This window comes from Phacochoerus africanus, chromosome 15, assembly GCF_016906955.1.
Source record: "Phacochoerus africanus isolate WHEZ1 chromosome 15, ROS_Pafr_v1, whole genome shotgun sequence".
NCBI classification, from domain to species: domain Eukaryota; kingdom Metazoa; phylum Chordata; class Mammalia; order Artiodactyla; family Suidae; genus Phacochoerus; species Phacochoerus africanus.
Genome location: NC_062558.1, coordinates 107702390 through 107721104, shown reverse-complemented (window position 1 = coordinate 107721104; position 18715 = coordinate 107702390). Strand labels below are relative to the sequence as shown.

At 36.8% G+C, this 18715-nt stretch overlaps 1 protein-coding gene across 1 annotated transcript in view; it reads right to left on the bottom strand.

Moving 5' to 3' along the window:
- The window catches only part of CC2D2B (coiled-coil and C2 domain containing 2B), a 91357-nt gene extending 72949 nt beyond the window's left edge, over window positions 1-18408 (bottom strand). Inside the window, exons 1-8 of the mRNA XM_047762256.1 lie at window positions 18367-18408; window positions 15293-15353; window positions 13693-13769; window positions 13279-13334; window positions 11909-12014; window positions 7567-7765; window positions 7100-7236; window positions 6871-6999 (exon numbers count right to left, since the gene is read on the bottom strand). Of these exons, the coding sequence (XP_047618212.1) occupies window positions 6871-6999; window positions 7100-7236; window positions 7567-7765; window positions 11909-12014; window positions 13279-13334; window positions 13693-13769; window positions 15293-15353; window positions 18367-18408 (807 nt within the window). The remainder of the gene's footprint in view (window positions 1-6870; window positions 7000-7099; window positions 7237-7566; window positions 7766-11908; window positions 12015-13278; window positions 13335-13692; window positions 13770-15292; window positions 15354-18366) is intronic.
- Window positions 18409-18715: the final 307 nt, after the last annotated feature.

Genomic DNA, 18715 nt, shown 5'->3' with positions numbered 1-18715 from the left:
CTGAATAGTGTTTGATGTTTCTCTAAGAATTATATTTCTGCATTTACTTATCATCTCTTTGTTCATTCATTCCTTCAGACACTCATGCATTCATTCATTCAACAAACTGCCATTGTTTCAAGGACCTCTTTCCCCAAGAACACTGGTCTCAGATAATTATGTTAAAATATCTGTGCTATATATCTTGAGCAAAATTGAAATAAAACACACTGTTACCATCATAAAGTACAAAAGTTATGCCAGGTAACAGCAATGAACAAGATAAACTAAATACCAGAGATTTCCCTTCTTTCCTCTTTTATTCTGTTATTTTTTAATTTTTTAATGGAGATGGATTTTTATAGTAACCAAACTGGGGACAAACAGAAACATATTGCACTTTTGGGCCGGGCAGGCATTTATAAAATCCTGGTAAATGTGTTATAATATGAATTAGGATGGGGTAGAGACATTGCCAGTCTCTCACAGTGTGATAGGCACCATGCAAAAAATAGGATTTCCTAAGATTATGCCAGTCAACCAGTGTCTTCCCTTCTAAATTATACTTGGACCCTAAAAGCGTACATCTACTGAAGCGATAAGTACCATTACAAATAATATAAGCACCCACTGAGTGTCTGCTATATGCTAGGTATTTGGATATGTGTTAGTGATTTAAAAAGAAAAGAAAAGAAAAGAAAAGAAAACCCTACCCTAGTTACAGTTAAACCAGGGAGAGATTAAGTAAACAGAAGATAGAGATATAGACTGAGCCTTAACAAAACTGCAGCCCAGTCTGAAATCAGTTGTCTCCAACAGGATTAAGATGATCACCCCCACTCAATATGCCTAAAAAACAAAGGACAGAACTTTTCTGGAAGAAGATAGGATCTAGAGTTTCTATAACTTTTAGTATATAATATATGGAATACAATAAAAATACCAACCATAATAAAAGACAGGACTAAATGTGCAAAATAAAGAAAAAAACAGACTTGCAGGACCCAGATACTGGACTTACCAAACATGAACTTTAAAGTAGCCATTACTAACATATTTTTAAAAAATAGAGTAAAAAAAAAAAAAACATGAAAAGATGAAAACATGGAGCATTCCAAAAGAAAACTGGGGTATATACAGAAGAATCAAATATCAAATGAGTACTTTTTTTTTTTTTGGATGTGCCCACAGCATGCAGAAGTTCCTAGATCAGGGATCAAACCCCTGTCACAGCAGTAACCAGAGCCACAGCAGTGACAATGCCAAATCTTTAACCTGCTGAGCAACCAGGGAACTCCCCACATAAATATTTTAAACCTAAAAATATACTGAAAATATCAGAAACTAAGAATTCATCAGATGGATGATTCTGGAAATATGGTGGCAGTACAATTTTAGATACAGGCATACCTTATTTTATTGCACTTCGCTTTACTATACTTCCCAGATACTGTGTTTTTAAAAAAGTGAAGGTTCATGGCAACTCTGTGCTGAGCAGGTCTGTCAGCACCACTTTTTCAACTGTATTTGCTCAATTTATGCCTTGGTATCACATTTTGGTTATACTTGCAATATTTCAAACTTTCTCATTATTATGATGCACCTGCAGCATATGGAAGTTCCTGGGCCAAAGGTGGAATCAGACAACACCAGATCTGAGCTGCATGTGCAACCTATGCCACACCTTGTGGCAACACCAGATCCCCAATCCACTGAGTGAGGCCAGGGATTAAACCCACATCCTCACAGAAACAATGTTGGGTCCGTAACCTGCTGGGCCACAATAGGAACTCCTCTCATTATTATTTTATTTGTAATGGTGATCTGTGGTCAGTGATCTTTGATGTTACTATTCCAAAAAGATTATGACTACCAGAATGCTTGGATAACGGTTAGCATTGTTTAGCAATAAAGTATTTTTTAATTCAGGTATATACATTTTATTTAGACATAATGCTATTGCATACTTAATATACTACATTGTTGTATAAACATAACTTCTGCATGCACTTTTGGAATTTCTGGAGATCAAAAAAATCATTTGACTTGCTTTATTGGGATATGTGCTTCATTGCAGTGGTCTGGAGCTGAACCCACAATATCTTGTTATGCCTGTATTCCCAAATCTCTACATAAAACAGGCAGCAACTACATAGCAAAGCCAAAAATCCATGGATAAGATTTAAAACGAAACTATATCACAGAGAGTTCCCTGGTGGCTAAGCAGTTAAGGATTTGGTTACGTCACTGCTGTGGCTCAGGTTCGAGTTCATGAGAACTTCTGTGTGCTGCCATGAAACCCAAAATGCAAATAGACGAAGATAAACCACTAACAATAAGATCTGTATAGCACTGGGACTGTGTAGGACAGAGCAGAAAGAAGCAATGGAACATAAGATGGTTCTAACAACAAGAGAACTGGAAAGAGCCAACAGATATTCACCAGAAGTACAACAGGTCAATTTTAAAAACAGCAAAATAGGAGTTCCCGTCGTGGCGCAGTGGTTAATGAATCCGGCTAGGAACCATGAGGTTGCGGGTTCGGTCCCTGCCCTTGCTCAGTGGGTTAACGATCCGGCGTTGCTGTGAGCTGTGGTGTAGGTTGCAGACGTGGCTCGGATCCCGCGTTGCTGTGGCTCTGGTGTAGGCCAGTGGCTACAGCTCCGATTCGACCCCTAGCCTGGGAACCTCCATATGCCGCGGGAGCGGCCCAAGAAATAGCAACAACAACAACAACAAAGACAAAAGACAAAAGACAAAAAAAAAATAAAATAAAATAAAATAAAAAATAAAATAAAAACAGCAAAATAGACAAAACCTAGAAAGGGTTTTATCTATTCTAACTGTGGGTGAGAGCAAGGAATTTTGCTAAGAACAGGTGCAGCTAGGGGAGCCTACTCCTTAGGAAGTTTTAGGACAAGGCTTCACACTAAAAGAGAAACTACTGGAGGTGAAATAAAACTTGAGAAGGTCAGGGACCACAGAGGCTACAAGAAGGTACAGAAAAAAAATCTGGGTAGGGGAATACAGCCACTATATTTTTTTTAACACTACACACACACACACAAAAACAGAACTCCGTAACATTATAAAAGTTATCTGAACCAAGCCTTTTCCCTAAAATGTCAGGAAAACTAATTTAACATAAAGTGAACAGTCGAAAAGGCTCAGGATTAAATCTAGAGAAAGTTTCCTAATAAAAATGAATAAACAGTAACATAATGTCCCCACAATCAAAGCATGCCAGAAAGACACTAAAAAACATAAAATAGAAACATAGTTTTCAACACAAGCCAAAAGACATAAGGAAAATTTTGAGACATTAAAGAATACAGAACAGAATTTGGAAAATTCAGAAGATGACAGAAATAATTTAAAATTTAAAAAATTTAGAAATTAAGCCTAAACTAGAAGGAATACAAACAAACAAAAAAAGACCACATAAATACCTTTTTCTTAAGGTTAAAAAGGAGAAATCTTCTTAAATAAGAAATGAAGACAGGGAAATAATTTATCAGATATATTTAATAGAGAAAATTGCACATAGCAGAAAATTAGCTGAGTGAACTAGAAGACAGGCAATAGAAAATATTCAGACTAAAGCTCAAAGAGGAAAAGGGGTAAAAAACAATGAAAAGCAGAAGACACAAGGAACATGCGTACCTGAAGTTCCAGAACACAGAGGGAAAGAGATTAGGGCAGAAGCAGTATTTGCTAAGATAATGACTAAGAATTTTCCAAAACCAATAGATCACATGGAGTCATACCTTCCGGAAGTCCTAATAGCCCAAAGCAGAATATTTATAAAGGAAAATCGTGCCTTAACACGTTACACTGGAAATAACACCCTAACATATTATAGCAGAAAATCAAAGACAAAGAAAAACTGAAAATCAGGAATAAGACTTTAAACAGCCTTTTCAATAGAAATAAGGAGATTCAGAAATACATTAAAAGCTATCTTTAAAGTGCTAAAAGCAAAATAACAGCCTAGTTTGGTCTAGAATTCTAGACCTAGCAAAAAATATGCAGGTTTTTTTTTTTTTTCACTTCAATGGTGTGATGGAACCTCTCCAATGGACTCCTAGACTCCTATAATGGCACTCTTATCTATGGGTAATTGTCAACATCACTGCTCTTTGGAGAGAAAAACAGTAGAAAATTCTTATTCTGCCATGATAATGATGCCACCCTTCCAGTTTTGCTCTTCTCTATCCAGATTGGTTGTGGAGTTTTTTTGTTTTATTTTGTTTTTGTTGTTATTGTTGTTTTGGCTATTCAGGACCCTTAGTCGTTCTATATGAATTTGAGGACTGTTTTTCCATTCCTGTGAAAAGTACCATTAGGATTTTGGTGGGGATTGCACTGAATGTGTAGACTGATTGGGGTAGTATGGACATTTTAACGGTATTAAGTCTTCCAACCCACAAACATGGGATATCTTTCAACTGGGCAGTCTTTTATCTTTGAAGAAATATGTCCATAATAAAAACATTCCCACAAATAAATTTCCATGCCAAGATGGATTCATCAGTGAGACCTTCCAAAACATTTTAAGAAGAAGTAATACCAATATTATACAATCCTTCTGGAGAAAAGAAAAAGAGGGAACACTCCCCAAATTTTGTTTAAGCCAGTGTAACCTTGAAAATCTGACAAGAACATTACAAGGAAGAAAATTTAAAGACAAATTTACTTCAGGAACATATAGGGCAAAAATCCTAACCAAAATATTAGCAAATTGAATCCAGTAATGTATAAAAAGAAAACGCATCACAAATGGGATTTGTTTCAGAAATAGCTGAAAACCAGTGTAATTCACCACATTAAAAGTAAAGAAGAATGTACCATTACAACATTTAATAGGCTTAGAAAAAGTATTTGATAAATATCGACACTCATTCATGACAAAAAAAAAATCTTTGTACATGTCCTTAATTTTACAAGTAGGATAGTCAATTAAAGCTTAAATGCATTTCATATGGTAAAATGGTAAAAGGAGATTCTTAGCAAAAGGTTTTGGTATGTTTTTTAGAAGATCCTGAAAGAAATTTATAAGTGGTATGAAGTATAAAAAATATATTACAACATAAAGAAGATTTTAAAAATTTTTCTAGATTCTATAGGAAAGAAATAGAAACTGTGGAGAAAAAAGACAATATATATCGTAGAAAAAGAAGATCCTCCTCACATGCTACAGAAAGGTAAGGAGACCTCTAAAAGTATAAATCTTTTCACCTTAGGGAAAAACCTCATTTCTTCTGTAGGCTGAGAAGTATCAGTTTTATAAGGAACTAAGTGTCCTCGCTGTTAAAATGTTGCAGCTACTGGAATATGCAAGAAATACTGAAAGGCAATTGTAAAGAAAAAGTATTATAGAAGGTGTGTTATTACTAGAAGAATGGAAGTAATTCACAGGTTTAAAGAAACAGGGAATAAAGAACAAAGTCCTATAAGTACAAAGCTGACCCTTGAACAACATGCGTTTGAACTGAGCTTGTCCATTTATACACAAATTTATTCAATAAATATAGCATCTGTATTTTCATTTTACAGATCTTTAAATTAATTAAGTGTGAGGGGGAAAGTTGGTGTTCAACTAGAGATCACGGTGTATGGAATATAAGATTTGAACACTGATTCCATCCAAATTGTCTCAGCTTCCTGCCCTTGGGTGAGTCATTTTGTCAATTTCTTTATTTTGGAGACAGGGAGAGCAGTATGCAATTTTTTTTAAGTTTTATTGAGTTATAGTTGATTTACAATGTTGCGATAATTTCTGCTGTACAACAAAGTGATTCAGGTATAACATACACATATCCTTTTTTTTTCACATATAGTTATTACAGAATATTGGGCAGAATACCCTGTGCTATATAGCAGGTCCCCATTGACCATCCACTCCATATATAGTAGCGATTTTTAGCTGCACAGAGGTTGGTGCCCTCACTGCCATATTGTTCAAGGGTCAACTGTATTTTTAGGAAATACTATTTCCACTTTGTATCTACCTACAGCCATATTTTCTATATATGGAATGATTAAAGCAAGTGAACAATTAAATATCTGTATATAATTCTTAAATTTTTTTCAAGCCAAATTTTTAATATAACTGTTTCTCTCTAGATATTTATTTTCATCAGGTTAATGGACTGCTAATTTTCATAGTATCTTTTTGAATACATATAAAATTTCTTTCTTTGATTATAAGTATAATATATATTCACTTTTGAAATTTAGAAAATAAGAGTATAAAAAAGAAAATAAAAGTGGAGTTCCCGTCATGGCTCAGTGGTTAACGAACCCAACTAGTATCCATGAGGATGCGGGTTTGATCCCTGGCCTCGCTCAGTGGGTTAAGGAACTGGCATTGCTGTGAGCTATGGTGTAGGTTGCAGATGCAGTTTGGATCTGGCGTTGCTGTGGCTCTGGCGTAGGCTGGCAGCTGCAGCTCCATTTCGACCCTTAGCCTGGGAACCTCCAAATGCCACGGGTGAGGCCCTAAAAAGACCACAGAGACAAAAAAAGTAATCCTAAGTCCTACTATCTAGAGATAATTATTAACTATGATATATTTTCCAATCCTTTTATCTATCTCTATATATAGATATGTACTTCTTCATTCATTACCTATTTTTATAAAATTAGAATCATATGAAATTTTGCATTATGTTTTCAGCTGGCATTTTATTTTGAGCATTTCCCCATATCATTAAATTTTCCTTGAAGACATAATTTTAATGGTTACTTAATATTTCATCATAGTTTTGCCTTTACTAGGCTTACTTGTATCTTCAAAGGGTAAATTAACACCACAGAAAATAAGTATAAAGTTATAATTGATATTACGAGAACTCTAACCATAATCACAAATAAACTATTGTTGGTTACCTTCTTGTACATGGTCTTCAATGCTGGATTTAAAGCTTCCTTGTTTTTGTTTAGTCTGAAATTCCATGACTGTCTAATAGGTGAAGGTAATGACATTATTTCTCCACTTTCTTCAAACCAACACTTTCCCTATCAAAAATATTTAATAACATAGTAATTAAATATTTCACTGAAAACAAATGCCACACACTATCAGTGAGTGGTTTAGCTTGTTAGCTAGTGGACTTGCCTCTTCTAGTTTAAGCAGGCGATTTTCCATTTTGTTGCAGGTCTTTTTATATATTCTTGGCTTTTTCTGCACATAGATTCCTTCTTCTTCTAAAATGCGTGGCATCACATCTTTTGGCAGTTTAAGCTGGGTGTTCACTTAATAACAAAACCTAGATATTACTTTAAAGTCCAAAGTATTAAACTGGTATTGACTGAACAAGAAGCAAAAGGCAAAGAACTGTCATACAGGCTACCACTAAAGTCTAGCAGAAAGTCTAAACACACACACACACACACACACAGAGAGTAAATGAGCTTCTTTAAACAATTCCCCTAAACTCAGAGAAAGCATGGAAAACAAACATAGAAAACTTTCTATAATTTTAGATGAATACTTTTTAAAAATCTACCCAGCATACAGAGAAACTGCTATCCTATAATACGATTAATTAATGATGATTTTTTTTTTTTGTAAAATAACTTTACCTGGAGAACTACTTGGAACAAAAATATTTGCCTGTTGTCTTTTAATTTGTTCCTGATCATCTTCATAATCAGCAGCCTTTATTTCAACTAAATCTGGGAAAATGACTTCCTTCATAAAATCTTCATCTTGGCCCTCAACAAAGTTTTGTAAATTATCATCAAGTGAAGAATGTTTGTGGTAACTACCATTTACTGATGTCTGTGGAATACCAAAAAGAAAAATAAGTATATATCCTTGTCCCCAATGATTAATATGCAGATAAATGAAATGTACTGGAACTTAGCTGTGAAGTCTTTCTGATCTATGCCACAAGTTCAGGTTAGAACTGCGTTACAATGAACATTCACTGAACATAAAGGAACTCACTTAAGGCTTAATATTATAAAATATAAATTTTCTGTAGCCCTTCATTGCAAGTCTTGATGAAAGACTACTGAAAAAGAACTACAGTTCAAGTCCTTCCTCTCACACAGAAAATTTCCTGAGATACTGGACTATGATGCTAAGAATTCATAGTGTGGGGCAAAGTCTAGAGACATTAAGCCATGTGGTTGTCAGCCCCATTTTTTTCACCATTTAAAAAGCTAGACTACCTAAGAGGACGTGGAGCAGTCATGTTGTCTTCTGGATTATATTTAAGAAACAAAGAAAGAAAAGTAAAGATACAACATGAAAATCTATGGCAGGGTGATTGATTATAGAAAATTTATGAAATATGATATATAAAAGTTACAATCTGAATACAGGCATTGAAACAGATACATTACTAAAAATAAAATGCATACTTTTATGTCATATCAGAAATTTTATTTATTTATTTTTGTCATTTTTAGGGCCGCACCCATGGCACATGGAGGTTCCCGGCTAGGGGTCTAATTGGAGCTGTAGCCACTAGCCTACACCACAGCCACAACAACGCCAGATCCAAGCCGTGTCTGCAACCTACACTACAGCTCACGGCAATGCCAGATCCTCAATCCACTGAACGAGGCCAGGGATTGAACCCGCAACCTCATGGTTCCCAGCCGGATTCGTTTCCACTTCACCAAGATGGGCACTCCCTCAGAAGTTTTATATGAGTCTCTTCACGAAAAAAAAAAAAAAATCACCAATTTATTTTGGATGACTTTAGTTGTCTGGCTTAAAAATCTACACACATTGAAAGAAAGAAGACAGAGTATGTGAGTCATGCAAATCTTTAACTTTCAAAAACATACATTTAGGGGTAAATAATTAAATAAAAAGAATTAATCATAGGATTCCTTTGAATAGATAACCTTACGTAGCCTTGATCACCTCTGACAAAATTGAGTAACACGGTTAAACATCACCTAGGTTCGTATCAAATCATCATATCATACCGTCCCTATATCCCTGCTGTAAAATCATTTTATATTCAGAAATCTTTGTGGTATCTTTTCCAGAAGTTAAACAAGGTATGACACTGACACTTAGGAGCAAGACTTGGGGGCTCTTCACATAGGAGATCTCTTTGACGATTCCATTCACGAATGAGATACATTATATCCTCACGACTTATTTTGAAACTGGAAGTTTGTGCCTTTTGACCCCTTCACCCATTTTGTCCACTGCCCCCCACTCCCTATCTTGCCTCTGGACCTATGAACTTGATTTTTTGTTTCACTTTTAAAAATTTTCACATATAAGTGAGATTATATGGTATTTGTCTTTCTCTGTCTCTGTCTTTCACTTAACATAATGCCCTTAAGGGCTATCTGTGTTGTCACACACGGCAAGATTTTATTCCTTGTTTTGGCTGGGCCTACCACATGCAGAAGTTCCTAGACCAGGGATCGAACCCCTGCCACAGCTGTGACCCAAGCCATAGCAGTGACAATGTTGGTTACTTAACCTGCTGAGCCACCAGGAACTCTGGATCCCAGCCTTTTATTTATGATCATGAAGGTGTCCTTTATGAATCCTACCCTACCAAATCTGCCTATGTTTAGCATTAGACAAGCTATTACCTCAACCAACATAATCACCTTTCTGGTCTTCACTGTGCAGCTCACAGCAGAGCAGTGTCTGTGCTGTTAGCCGCTGCGTAACAGGGAGCATGAGGTCAGAAGGCATTCATCTAATTTTCCATGTGGGTCTAGATGAATATGAGTATGATGTGGTTAAGAGAGAGAGAGGGAGATTCTCTCCTTTCTCCCAGCAGGAGGAAGCCACAGTCAAACTCAGCTTCCCACAAAACAGTAGCTTTCTCTGTTTTCCTCCCTGTGATGATGAAGTTTCCCATGGGCCCCAAAGTCACCAGGTATAGGGCAGATGGTTTCTCATAACAACTCCTCTAAACAACCCACATCCAAATCTGGACTTCCTCATGTCCAAACAGCCTCCTTACCCCACTGATCTAATTCCTCTCTTGTCTTCCCTAGGAGAAGAAAAAGCAGCCACAATCACCCTGGTGCACTCTACTGGGTGGACCTCTTCTTGTTTTCCCAGAAAAGTCCATTCCTCGACCAACATCATGGGATTCTGGGATATCAGGTGACTTAGTAGAGCAAGTGCATGTTTGATACTCATTTACTCAATATTCACTCAAATATAGAGTGTCAAACACATTCAAGGAAGAAAATAAAGAGAAATACATGAGAGGTGGTGATTTTGAGCATCATAAAAAAAATGATGCAAGATAAGCAGCTGAGTATACTGGGATTGGAGGTGGGGGATGTACTCTTTTAAATAGGGTTGTCAGGCACAGTATTTTTAATTATGCGTCATTTGAACAGAGACCCAAAGGTAATGAGGGAGAAAGCATAAGGATAAGAGCAGAGTTTTCTAGACAGTTAAAAGGCACAAAGCCCCTGAGGCAGGAACAGGAAAGAAGCCAATGTCACTGGAGTTGGGTGGGAGAAGGGAAAAGTAGTGATAAAGGAAGTCATAGAGGTTCCAAGGGGACCAGGTCATGTCGGCCTTGGAAGCCCCAATAAGGACTTTGGCTTTTATTCTGAGTAAGATGGGAAACCATCAGAAGGTGTTAAGAGAAGGGTCTGTCTTAGATTCTAATACCATCACTCTGACCACTGCATGGCACAGCAAATAAGACGGTTGGGGTAACAGTAAAACTAGAGGGAGACTATGGTGATGATCCGGATGAGAGGTTACAGTGGCTTAGACTAGGGTTGTGTCAGAGGAGGTGGTGAAAAATGGGTCGGATTCTGGAATACTTTAAAGGTAGAACCAATAGGATTTGTGACAAACTGGATACGAGGCATGTGAGTAAAAGAGGATCCAAGGAAGACACCAAGGTTTGGCTGAGCAATTGGAACAATGGAATTGCTATACTATATAAAAGCCTGTGTGTGCTTATATGGGTAAACGCATGGAGAAAGGTAAGAAAAAAGATAATGGTGGTTCATCTCAGAGCAGTGGCATTTCACATGATTTTTATTTTCTTCCTCATGCTTTGTGCATTAAGTTTTTATAATGTATATATTTTGTTCACTTTTTAAAAGATAAGGCTCTTTTCTGTGGAACAATAATAGCAAAAAAAAAAAAAAGAATGAAAGGACTGAAGCAGGATACAAAGCAAGGGGAATGGGAGAACTGAGAAGCAAGTAGGAAGGCAAATGGGGTTCCAAGAGGGACTCAGGAGGCCCTGAAGGATCTGGAAATAATTGAGAGATGTCAGAAGTATTAGGTAGCGCACTGAGAACAGGGAGGGGGGCTCAAGGAAACTGTGGAGAGATTTGAAGGCAGAGAGCAATTGGAGAAAGGTCAGAGGAACAGGAGGAGAGGGAAGACCAATGAGACTGACAAGTCAGGAGATGGAGAGAGACAGAGATTGTTACTGGAGGAAAGGGCAGCAAAGAATTACAAGGGTAAGGAGTTTGAGAGGAACTAGGAAGAAATGACAGAAATTAGAAGGGTCTGAGATTCGACTAGGAGGGATGAAGAATGGAGACGCAATGAAGAGTAAGAGAGATTATGGAAAATAATGCGGAGCATGTGGAGAGAAGAACAGGAAGAACAAAAGAAAACACAGGCTTTGGAGCCGACAGCCCATACTTCTCAGCTCTATCAATTCTTACCCTGTGTGCTAGTTTCCTCACCTCTGAAAGACAGGTGATAATAAAGTCTGTCTCACAGGTTATTATGAGGACTGAATGATGCAATCCATGTTAAACATTCAGTATAGCACTGGGCATCCACTAAGCACTCAGTAAATGTTAGGAATCATTAATTTACGAACAGCGTCTCAATTCAGAGAGAAGGCAGCTCAATAATAAAAATTTCATCTCCCATCAAATATTTTCATTCTATGCCTATTTTTCCTGAGAATTTGGATGAGGGAGGAAGGGGAACAAATCCAACCTGCTCTGCAGACTGGTCTAAAGCTGAGTCTTCTTCATCACTCTGAATGAAAAATGAAAGACCTTTATCCAGTGAGACTTCAGTCTGTGGATTAAACAATGGTAAACTGTAGTCAGTGTTGGAATGAACACTTTCTGCTTTTAAGGGAAAGAAATACTTTTCTATAATATGGTAATAGTAACTGTTATATTATTTAAGAACAAAGACCAGTAGGAGAGACTATTTATATTTAACTTTGAATCTGATTCATAAATTATTTTCATATTTTGTTTTGTTTTTAAGGTTCTGGTAACTGCAATTAAAAACCAATAAATTGAAAAGACAAAAAAAAAAAATCAGGAGTTCCCGTCGTGGCGCAGTGGTTAACGAATCCGACTAGGAACCATGAGGTTGGGGGTTCAGTCCCTGGCCTTGTTCAGTGGGTTAAGGATAGGCATTGCCGTGAGCTGTGGTGTAGGTCACAGATGCAGCTCAGATCCAGCGTTGCTGTGGCTGTGGCGTAGGCCAGCAGCTACAGCTCTGATTAAACCCCTAGCCTGGGAACGTCTATATGCTGCATTATGGTCCTAAAAAGACAAACAAAAACAAAAACAAAAACAAAACAATAAATTACTTCAAACTATATCCAATAGCCAAGATATGGAAACAACCTAAGTGCCCACCAGTAGGTGAATGGACAGAGCAGATTTATACATACACACACAAAAAACACAATGGAGTACTATTTACCACAAAAAGAATGAAATTTTGGTGCAGAAATAATGTGTTCTACTGCAGGTCTTGTCCTGTAAGAGACCAATCTGCAATGCTATATTCTTCCCTCCTCTTCCCTCTGGCCAGCAAATGAAGACACTGGAGCTTTGCCACTGCACTCAGAGATGGAAACCAAGTGCTGAAGATGGCAGAGCTCTCCTGGCAACCTGGACGATTTGTCTATTACACCAGAGAGAAATAAAATTTCTATCTTAGGACATTTTACTTTGAATCTTTTTGTTAAAGCTGCTTAGCCTTTACCCTAAATAATACAATTCCTCCCAAATATGAGTTGTCATTTCAAGTTTCAAGTATGTGTTTACACATTCCATTTTAGAACAAAATCTGTAAGCTGGGGATCACCTATAATATTTTTATAATTTTTTAGGATAAAAATGTCAAGTAGAGATAGGGAGTGATTGAAACTTGTGTGAGAGATCTTTTTGGAGTGACAAAAATGGTCTAAAATTGTATTATCGTGTTGATTGCATAATTCTGTAAGTTTACTAAAATGCATTGAAACATACGCTTAAAACGGGTGAATTTTTGCTATGCAAAGTACTCCTCAATAAAGCTGTTTTAAAAAGTTTTTTAAGAAGCTATTCACCTGAGACCACTGATATATCTTGTCATCAATGAGCAGCCGAGTTGAAGACTTTTCACCTTGATTGACCTGAAACACAATGTAAATAAACAGAATGGAAAATTTAATCTTCAGAGATAGAGATATAATCACACTCATAAGCCTTTTGCCCAAAATGGATAAAAACAAAGACTCTTTAACATTTTTCTTTTAAAAAGTATATACATGTTTTCTCCTGAGATTTGAAATATATAGTGACCATAACCAAATTACTTAACTTTTCTTGGCTTTAGGTTCGAAACAAAAAGCATGGAAAAGAACTTGAAACTTTTTGGATTTAAGGAGCTATATTAAAATTGAATTGTGGCTCTTTTGACAAAGAAAAGTTTATCATGACACTTTGGATAAACAGTAACTTTGAAAATAGGCAAGAAAAACTTAGCATTACCTTGGCACTTTTTAGCTTTTCTCTTACTTTGCCTCTCAGAGTTTCTATTATGTTTTGATTTTCTTCTATATTTGAATCTATCAAGAAGTCAACATAATACAAAGATTATGACACTTTCTTACAATATAATTAAACAGCAATAGCATTAAAAGTTCTTATTAAATAGCTAAACAGCATGCATTTCTTTGGATCACTATGGACAATTACGAAGACTTGAGTCATCATTGTCCCATGAGCGCCTAGAATGTAGAAAACAGAGCTTAGAACTTCCCCCTTCTCCATCTGGGACAAATGCTCAAGCGTAATAAGGGCTGAATTTTGTAGTCAGGCCAAAAAAAAAAAAAAAAAAAGGCTTTTGAGTTCCCCTCATGGCTCAGTGGTAAGGAATCCAACTAGTATCCATGGGCACGTGTGTTCAATCCCCAGCCTTGCTCAGGGGGTTAAGGATCCATCACTGCCATGAGTTACGATGATGTAACTCAGATGCTGGGGTGCAGTGGCTGTGGCAAGGCCGGCAGCTACAGCTCCGATTAGACCCCTAGCCTGGGAACACCCATGTCGAGGGTGTGCCCCTTAAAAAAAAAAAAAAAAAGGCTTAAATAAGCAAACCTTCACCTTTTTCCTTTTAGGGAAAAAAAAATCCATGAGAACAGTAATATTCTATGTAAACTGCTCTACAGTCTACAAAATATACAACTATCAAAGCCAGGTTACTTCAACTTGATTAAACTGAAGAGGAAGGAATCTGAAAAAAAGGAGAAGTAAGTCTCCAAGCACCATTTTAACTACTTAAGTCAGTTTTGTAAAGTCAGTATAATACTTCCAATCCCCATCTCTGCCAGATCTTAGAGGAAATGAAATAGCCTTGTTGGGCATAAAGAAGGCTCCAGCTGTTGAATGCACTCCAAGTCCATGTTATTTTCTGCTCATCTACCAGCTGATCTACCACATAGGCTGAGAAAGTCAGGGGTTATATAGTCCTAGGTAGAGTAGACAATGGGGGCCCTAGGGGTCATTTTGCCTTGCATTTTTCTTCTCCCTGCCCTTGAGTAGTTAAAGGTTAAATACAAAATGTCAGAAATAAAGGGCAAACATACAGCTAAATCAGTACAGGTCATGAGAATCTTCATTCTTAGCTACAGTATTCCATGGTATAAAAATTATTAGCTGGTTTGTTTATACTTGATTCCCAGAATTTAAAATGACAGACAGCACAGAGTAGGTGTTTAATAAATACTTGCTGGATGAATGAAACATGGGTCAACCATTATTTACATATTTTTCTCCCTGAGATCTGGAGCTTTCTGTAGCAGGTTCTGTATCTATGTATTGTTATGGCCTAACACAGTCTCAAGAACTAGTGAATTCGCCACGTTTGCAGAGAGAGAGAGAGAGAAAACAAAACTTAGTTTTATTACTTGCATTGACTTTAGCATGTATTTCCTTATGCCCACTTGTAATACATAGGAAGGTTAGTTTCTGTTTGAATTCATCCCATTAAGAAATTTCCCAAATGAAACCCTGGGATAGGATTAGTCATTTATATCTTTGGAAAATAAAGTACAACAGTTATCAGAACTGTGGTATACTTATTGCAAACCTTTTTGAAGATGCTTGTCTATATTTTCTTCTACAGCAATGTTATCTGCATCTTCCAAAATCTGCAAAAAAAAAAAAAAAAGTGGGGGAAGGGTTACCTTGCTCTTTTTGTTTTGGCATTTCATATGTTCATCAGCCCTTCTAAAGTCACCTCATTTTTGGAGTTCCTGTTGTGGCACAGCAGAAACAAATCCAACTAGTTAGTATCTAAGAGGATGCGGGTTTAATCTCTGCCCTCACTCAGTGGGTTAAGGATCCGGTGTTGCGATGAGCTGCACTGAGTGTAGGTCACAGATGAGGCTTGGATCTGGTGTTGCTGTGGCTGTGGCATAAGCCAGCAGCTGTAGCTCTGATTCCACCCCTATGCTGGGAATCTCCATATGCCACAGGTGCAGCCCTAAAAAGACAAAAAAAATAAATAAAGTAAAGTAAAATAAAATAAAATGCCAATTCATATCCTTTGCCCTTTTTCTTAAATTTCATCCTTTTATCAAATGGGTATTAGCTCTTTATACATGGCAGACTTTTTTTTTTTTTTTTTCATCGCACATCCGAGCCGCGTCTGCGACCTATACCACAGCTCACGACAACGCCGGATCCTCAACCCACTGAGCAAGGCCAGGGATCTAACCTGCATCCTCATCAATACTAGTCAGATTCTTTTCCCCTGAGCCTTGATGGGAACTCCTATGGCAGACTTCTAAACTAGGAAATTGCTCTCTGTAATATCAAAAAGAAACTTTTAATGATAAAATTCAGTCATTAGTTCTTAGTGTTCATATAGTGCCTTCATATACCTTTTAGAAGGGTCAAATGAGATCAAGCCTATGAAAATACTTTGAAAGTCAACACTACATCAAGGTTAGCTATTGCTCAAGTACTCTGTAGCATCTGATAACTTTCTAAAAACTTTCAAAGTCCTTGTTCTTTACCCTTCCGCCTCTCTGGCCACTTGGTCCCTGTATCCCTCATTGGTCACACTTCTCATAGCTTAAATGTGGGCACATTCCAAGGCTTTGGAGAGTGCATAGATTCCCATGGCTTCCCAAATCTTTCTCCAACCTTGACTGCACTCCTGAATCCCATATTTCTAGTTGTCGACTGGTATTTCTAATTGAAATGTCCTACCATTATCAAAAACTCAGTATCGTAATGTGAGAAAAAAGAATGTATACATGTAAGTGTAACTGGGTCACCATGCTGTACATTAGAAAAAATATATATATAAGTAAATGATAAAAAAACTCAATATCTTAAAACAAGTATTTCTTTTACCACTTTTTTTTTTGTCTTTTTGCCATTTCTTGGGCCACTCCCGTGGCATATGGAGGTTCCCAGGCTAGGGGTCTAATCAAAGTTGTAGCCTCCAGCCTACGCCAGAGCCACAACAATGCAGGATCCATGCCGCATCTGCAACCTACATCACAGCTCACGGCAATGCCAGATCCTTAACCCACTGAGCGAGGCCAGGGATCGAACCCCCAACCTCATGGTTCCTAGTCGGATTCGTTAACCACTGAGCCATGACAGGAACTCCTCTTTTACCACTTTTTAAACCTCAATATTCTAAAATTCAACCATACTAGTTATGGTAAACTCTTTCATAGACAATATGGATAAGTTTTTTTTCACTTTAAGTTTAAAAGAACACAAAAGATGCCTCAAATAACAACTATACATGCTAAACCAAACTAATGTGCAGTTGCAGTGGGAAGGGCAAGCAGACACACATCAGATTTCCAACCACATTAAAAACACATAGATTCATGTCAAAAGCAAAAGCAGGGCACTGACATGATCACAATGACAGCCTAGTCTAGAGAGTTTCTGAAAATTCCCAAATCCACCAGTGGTCTCTTGTACCACACTTAAGAACTACTGAATAAGGTCAATGTGAACTAAATGTTCTGTTCTTTTTTTTATTATCTTAATGAAATATAGCTTATTTATAATGTGTTATTTTCTGCTGTACAGCAAAGTGATTCATTCATATATATATTAATAAGTATATATAAGCATATATGATATATATATAATTTTTCATATTCTTTTCCATTATGGTTTATCATGGGATACTGCATATAGTTCCTGTGCTATACAATAGAACCTCGTTGTTTATTCATCCTATATATATAATAATTTGCATCTGCGAGTCCCAAATTCCCAGATGTTCTGTTCTTACTAAACCTTCAGTATCTGCCTCGACAAAATTAAAAATACCTAATTTTACTCTTGACCAAGGGGACAGCAACCCTTGAAGGTGTGATGGAACATCAACCCCAGTAAGTGATTGATAGAAGTCTCCTTTGGTTCACAATAATTTCATTCAGCATCCTGGATACACTTTTCGTAGCTTCCCATTTCTGTGTAGAAGGCAGCAATAAAATACGAATCTTTTTTTTTTTTTTTTGTCTTTTTGGTATTTCTTGGGCCGCTCCCGCGGCATGGGGAGGTTCCCAGGCTAGGGGTCCAATCGGAGCTGTAGCCCCTGGCCTACGCCAGAGTCACAGCAACACGGGATCCGAGCCGCATCTGCAACCTACACCACAGCTCACGGCAACGCCGGATCGTTAACCCACTGAGCAAGGGCAGGGACCGAACCTGCAACCTCATGGTTCCTAGTCGGATTCGTTAACCACTGTGCCATGACAGGAACTCCTAAAATACGAATCTTAATTGGAGTTAGTCTAGGCAACATATAGATAATCGGTCCTAAAAATGTTTCACTTATTGACTTAAAATAAAAGAAAAAGTTTGGGTTTTTGTTTTTTGTTTTTTTGTTTTTACCAAGCAGATAATGGAATGCTGGCTGGCTGAGAGAACAGATAAAAAATTAATATTTAAATAAGGGAATAAATAAGTAAATATAAAAATGTCTCACCTCTAATACTCTTTGTTACATAATTGACAGACTAGGGTATAATTCATCCCTAAATTTTCATTATTTTTAAACATATGAACTGTATGACTTGTATATAGAACCAAAGATACCACATTTTTTTTCAAGAGTATCCTACATTTATAATTGAACTATTTAGTATAATCAAAATCCATATAATCTCAATAATTCCTTACTTTTCTAAAAATATCTTCTTTTCTCTTTGAAATCTTTTTCATGATGCCTCTTTCATTTCCACTTTCTAAATAAATAAGAAACATTCTTAAGAATGACATAGTACTGAAAGAAAACAACTATTTTGATACTTGAAAGTATGCTATTCAAATTTTTTAATTTAACCAAAAACTAAACAAAGAAACATGCTATTGCCTTTAGTATTTAGTAGTCGATCATCTTATTAATAAATAGAAATTCTAGTTAGTGCATAAGATATGTAAAAGAGTAAGAGGTAACACTACTGGCAGGGAGAAAACAAAATTATCATTGTTTGTAGAGGGTAGGTTTTATACACAAAAACTCCAAACA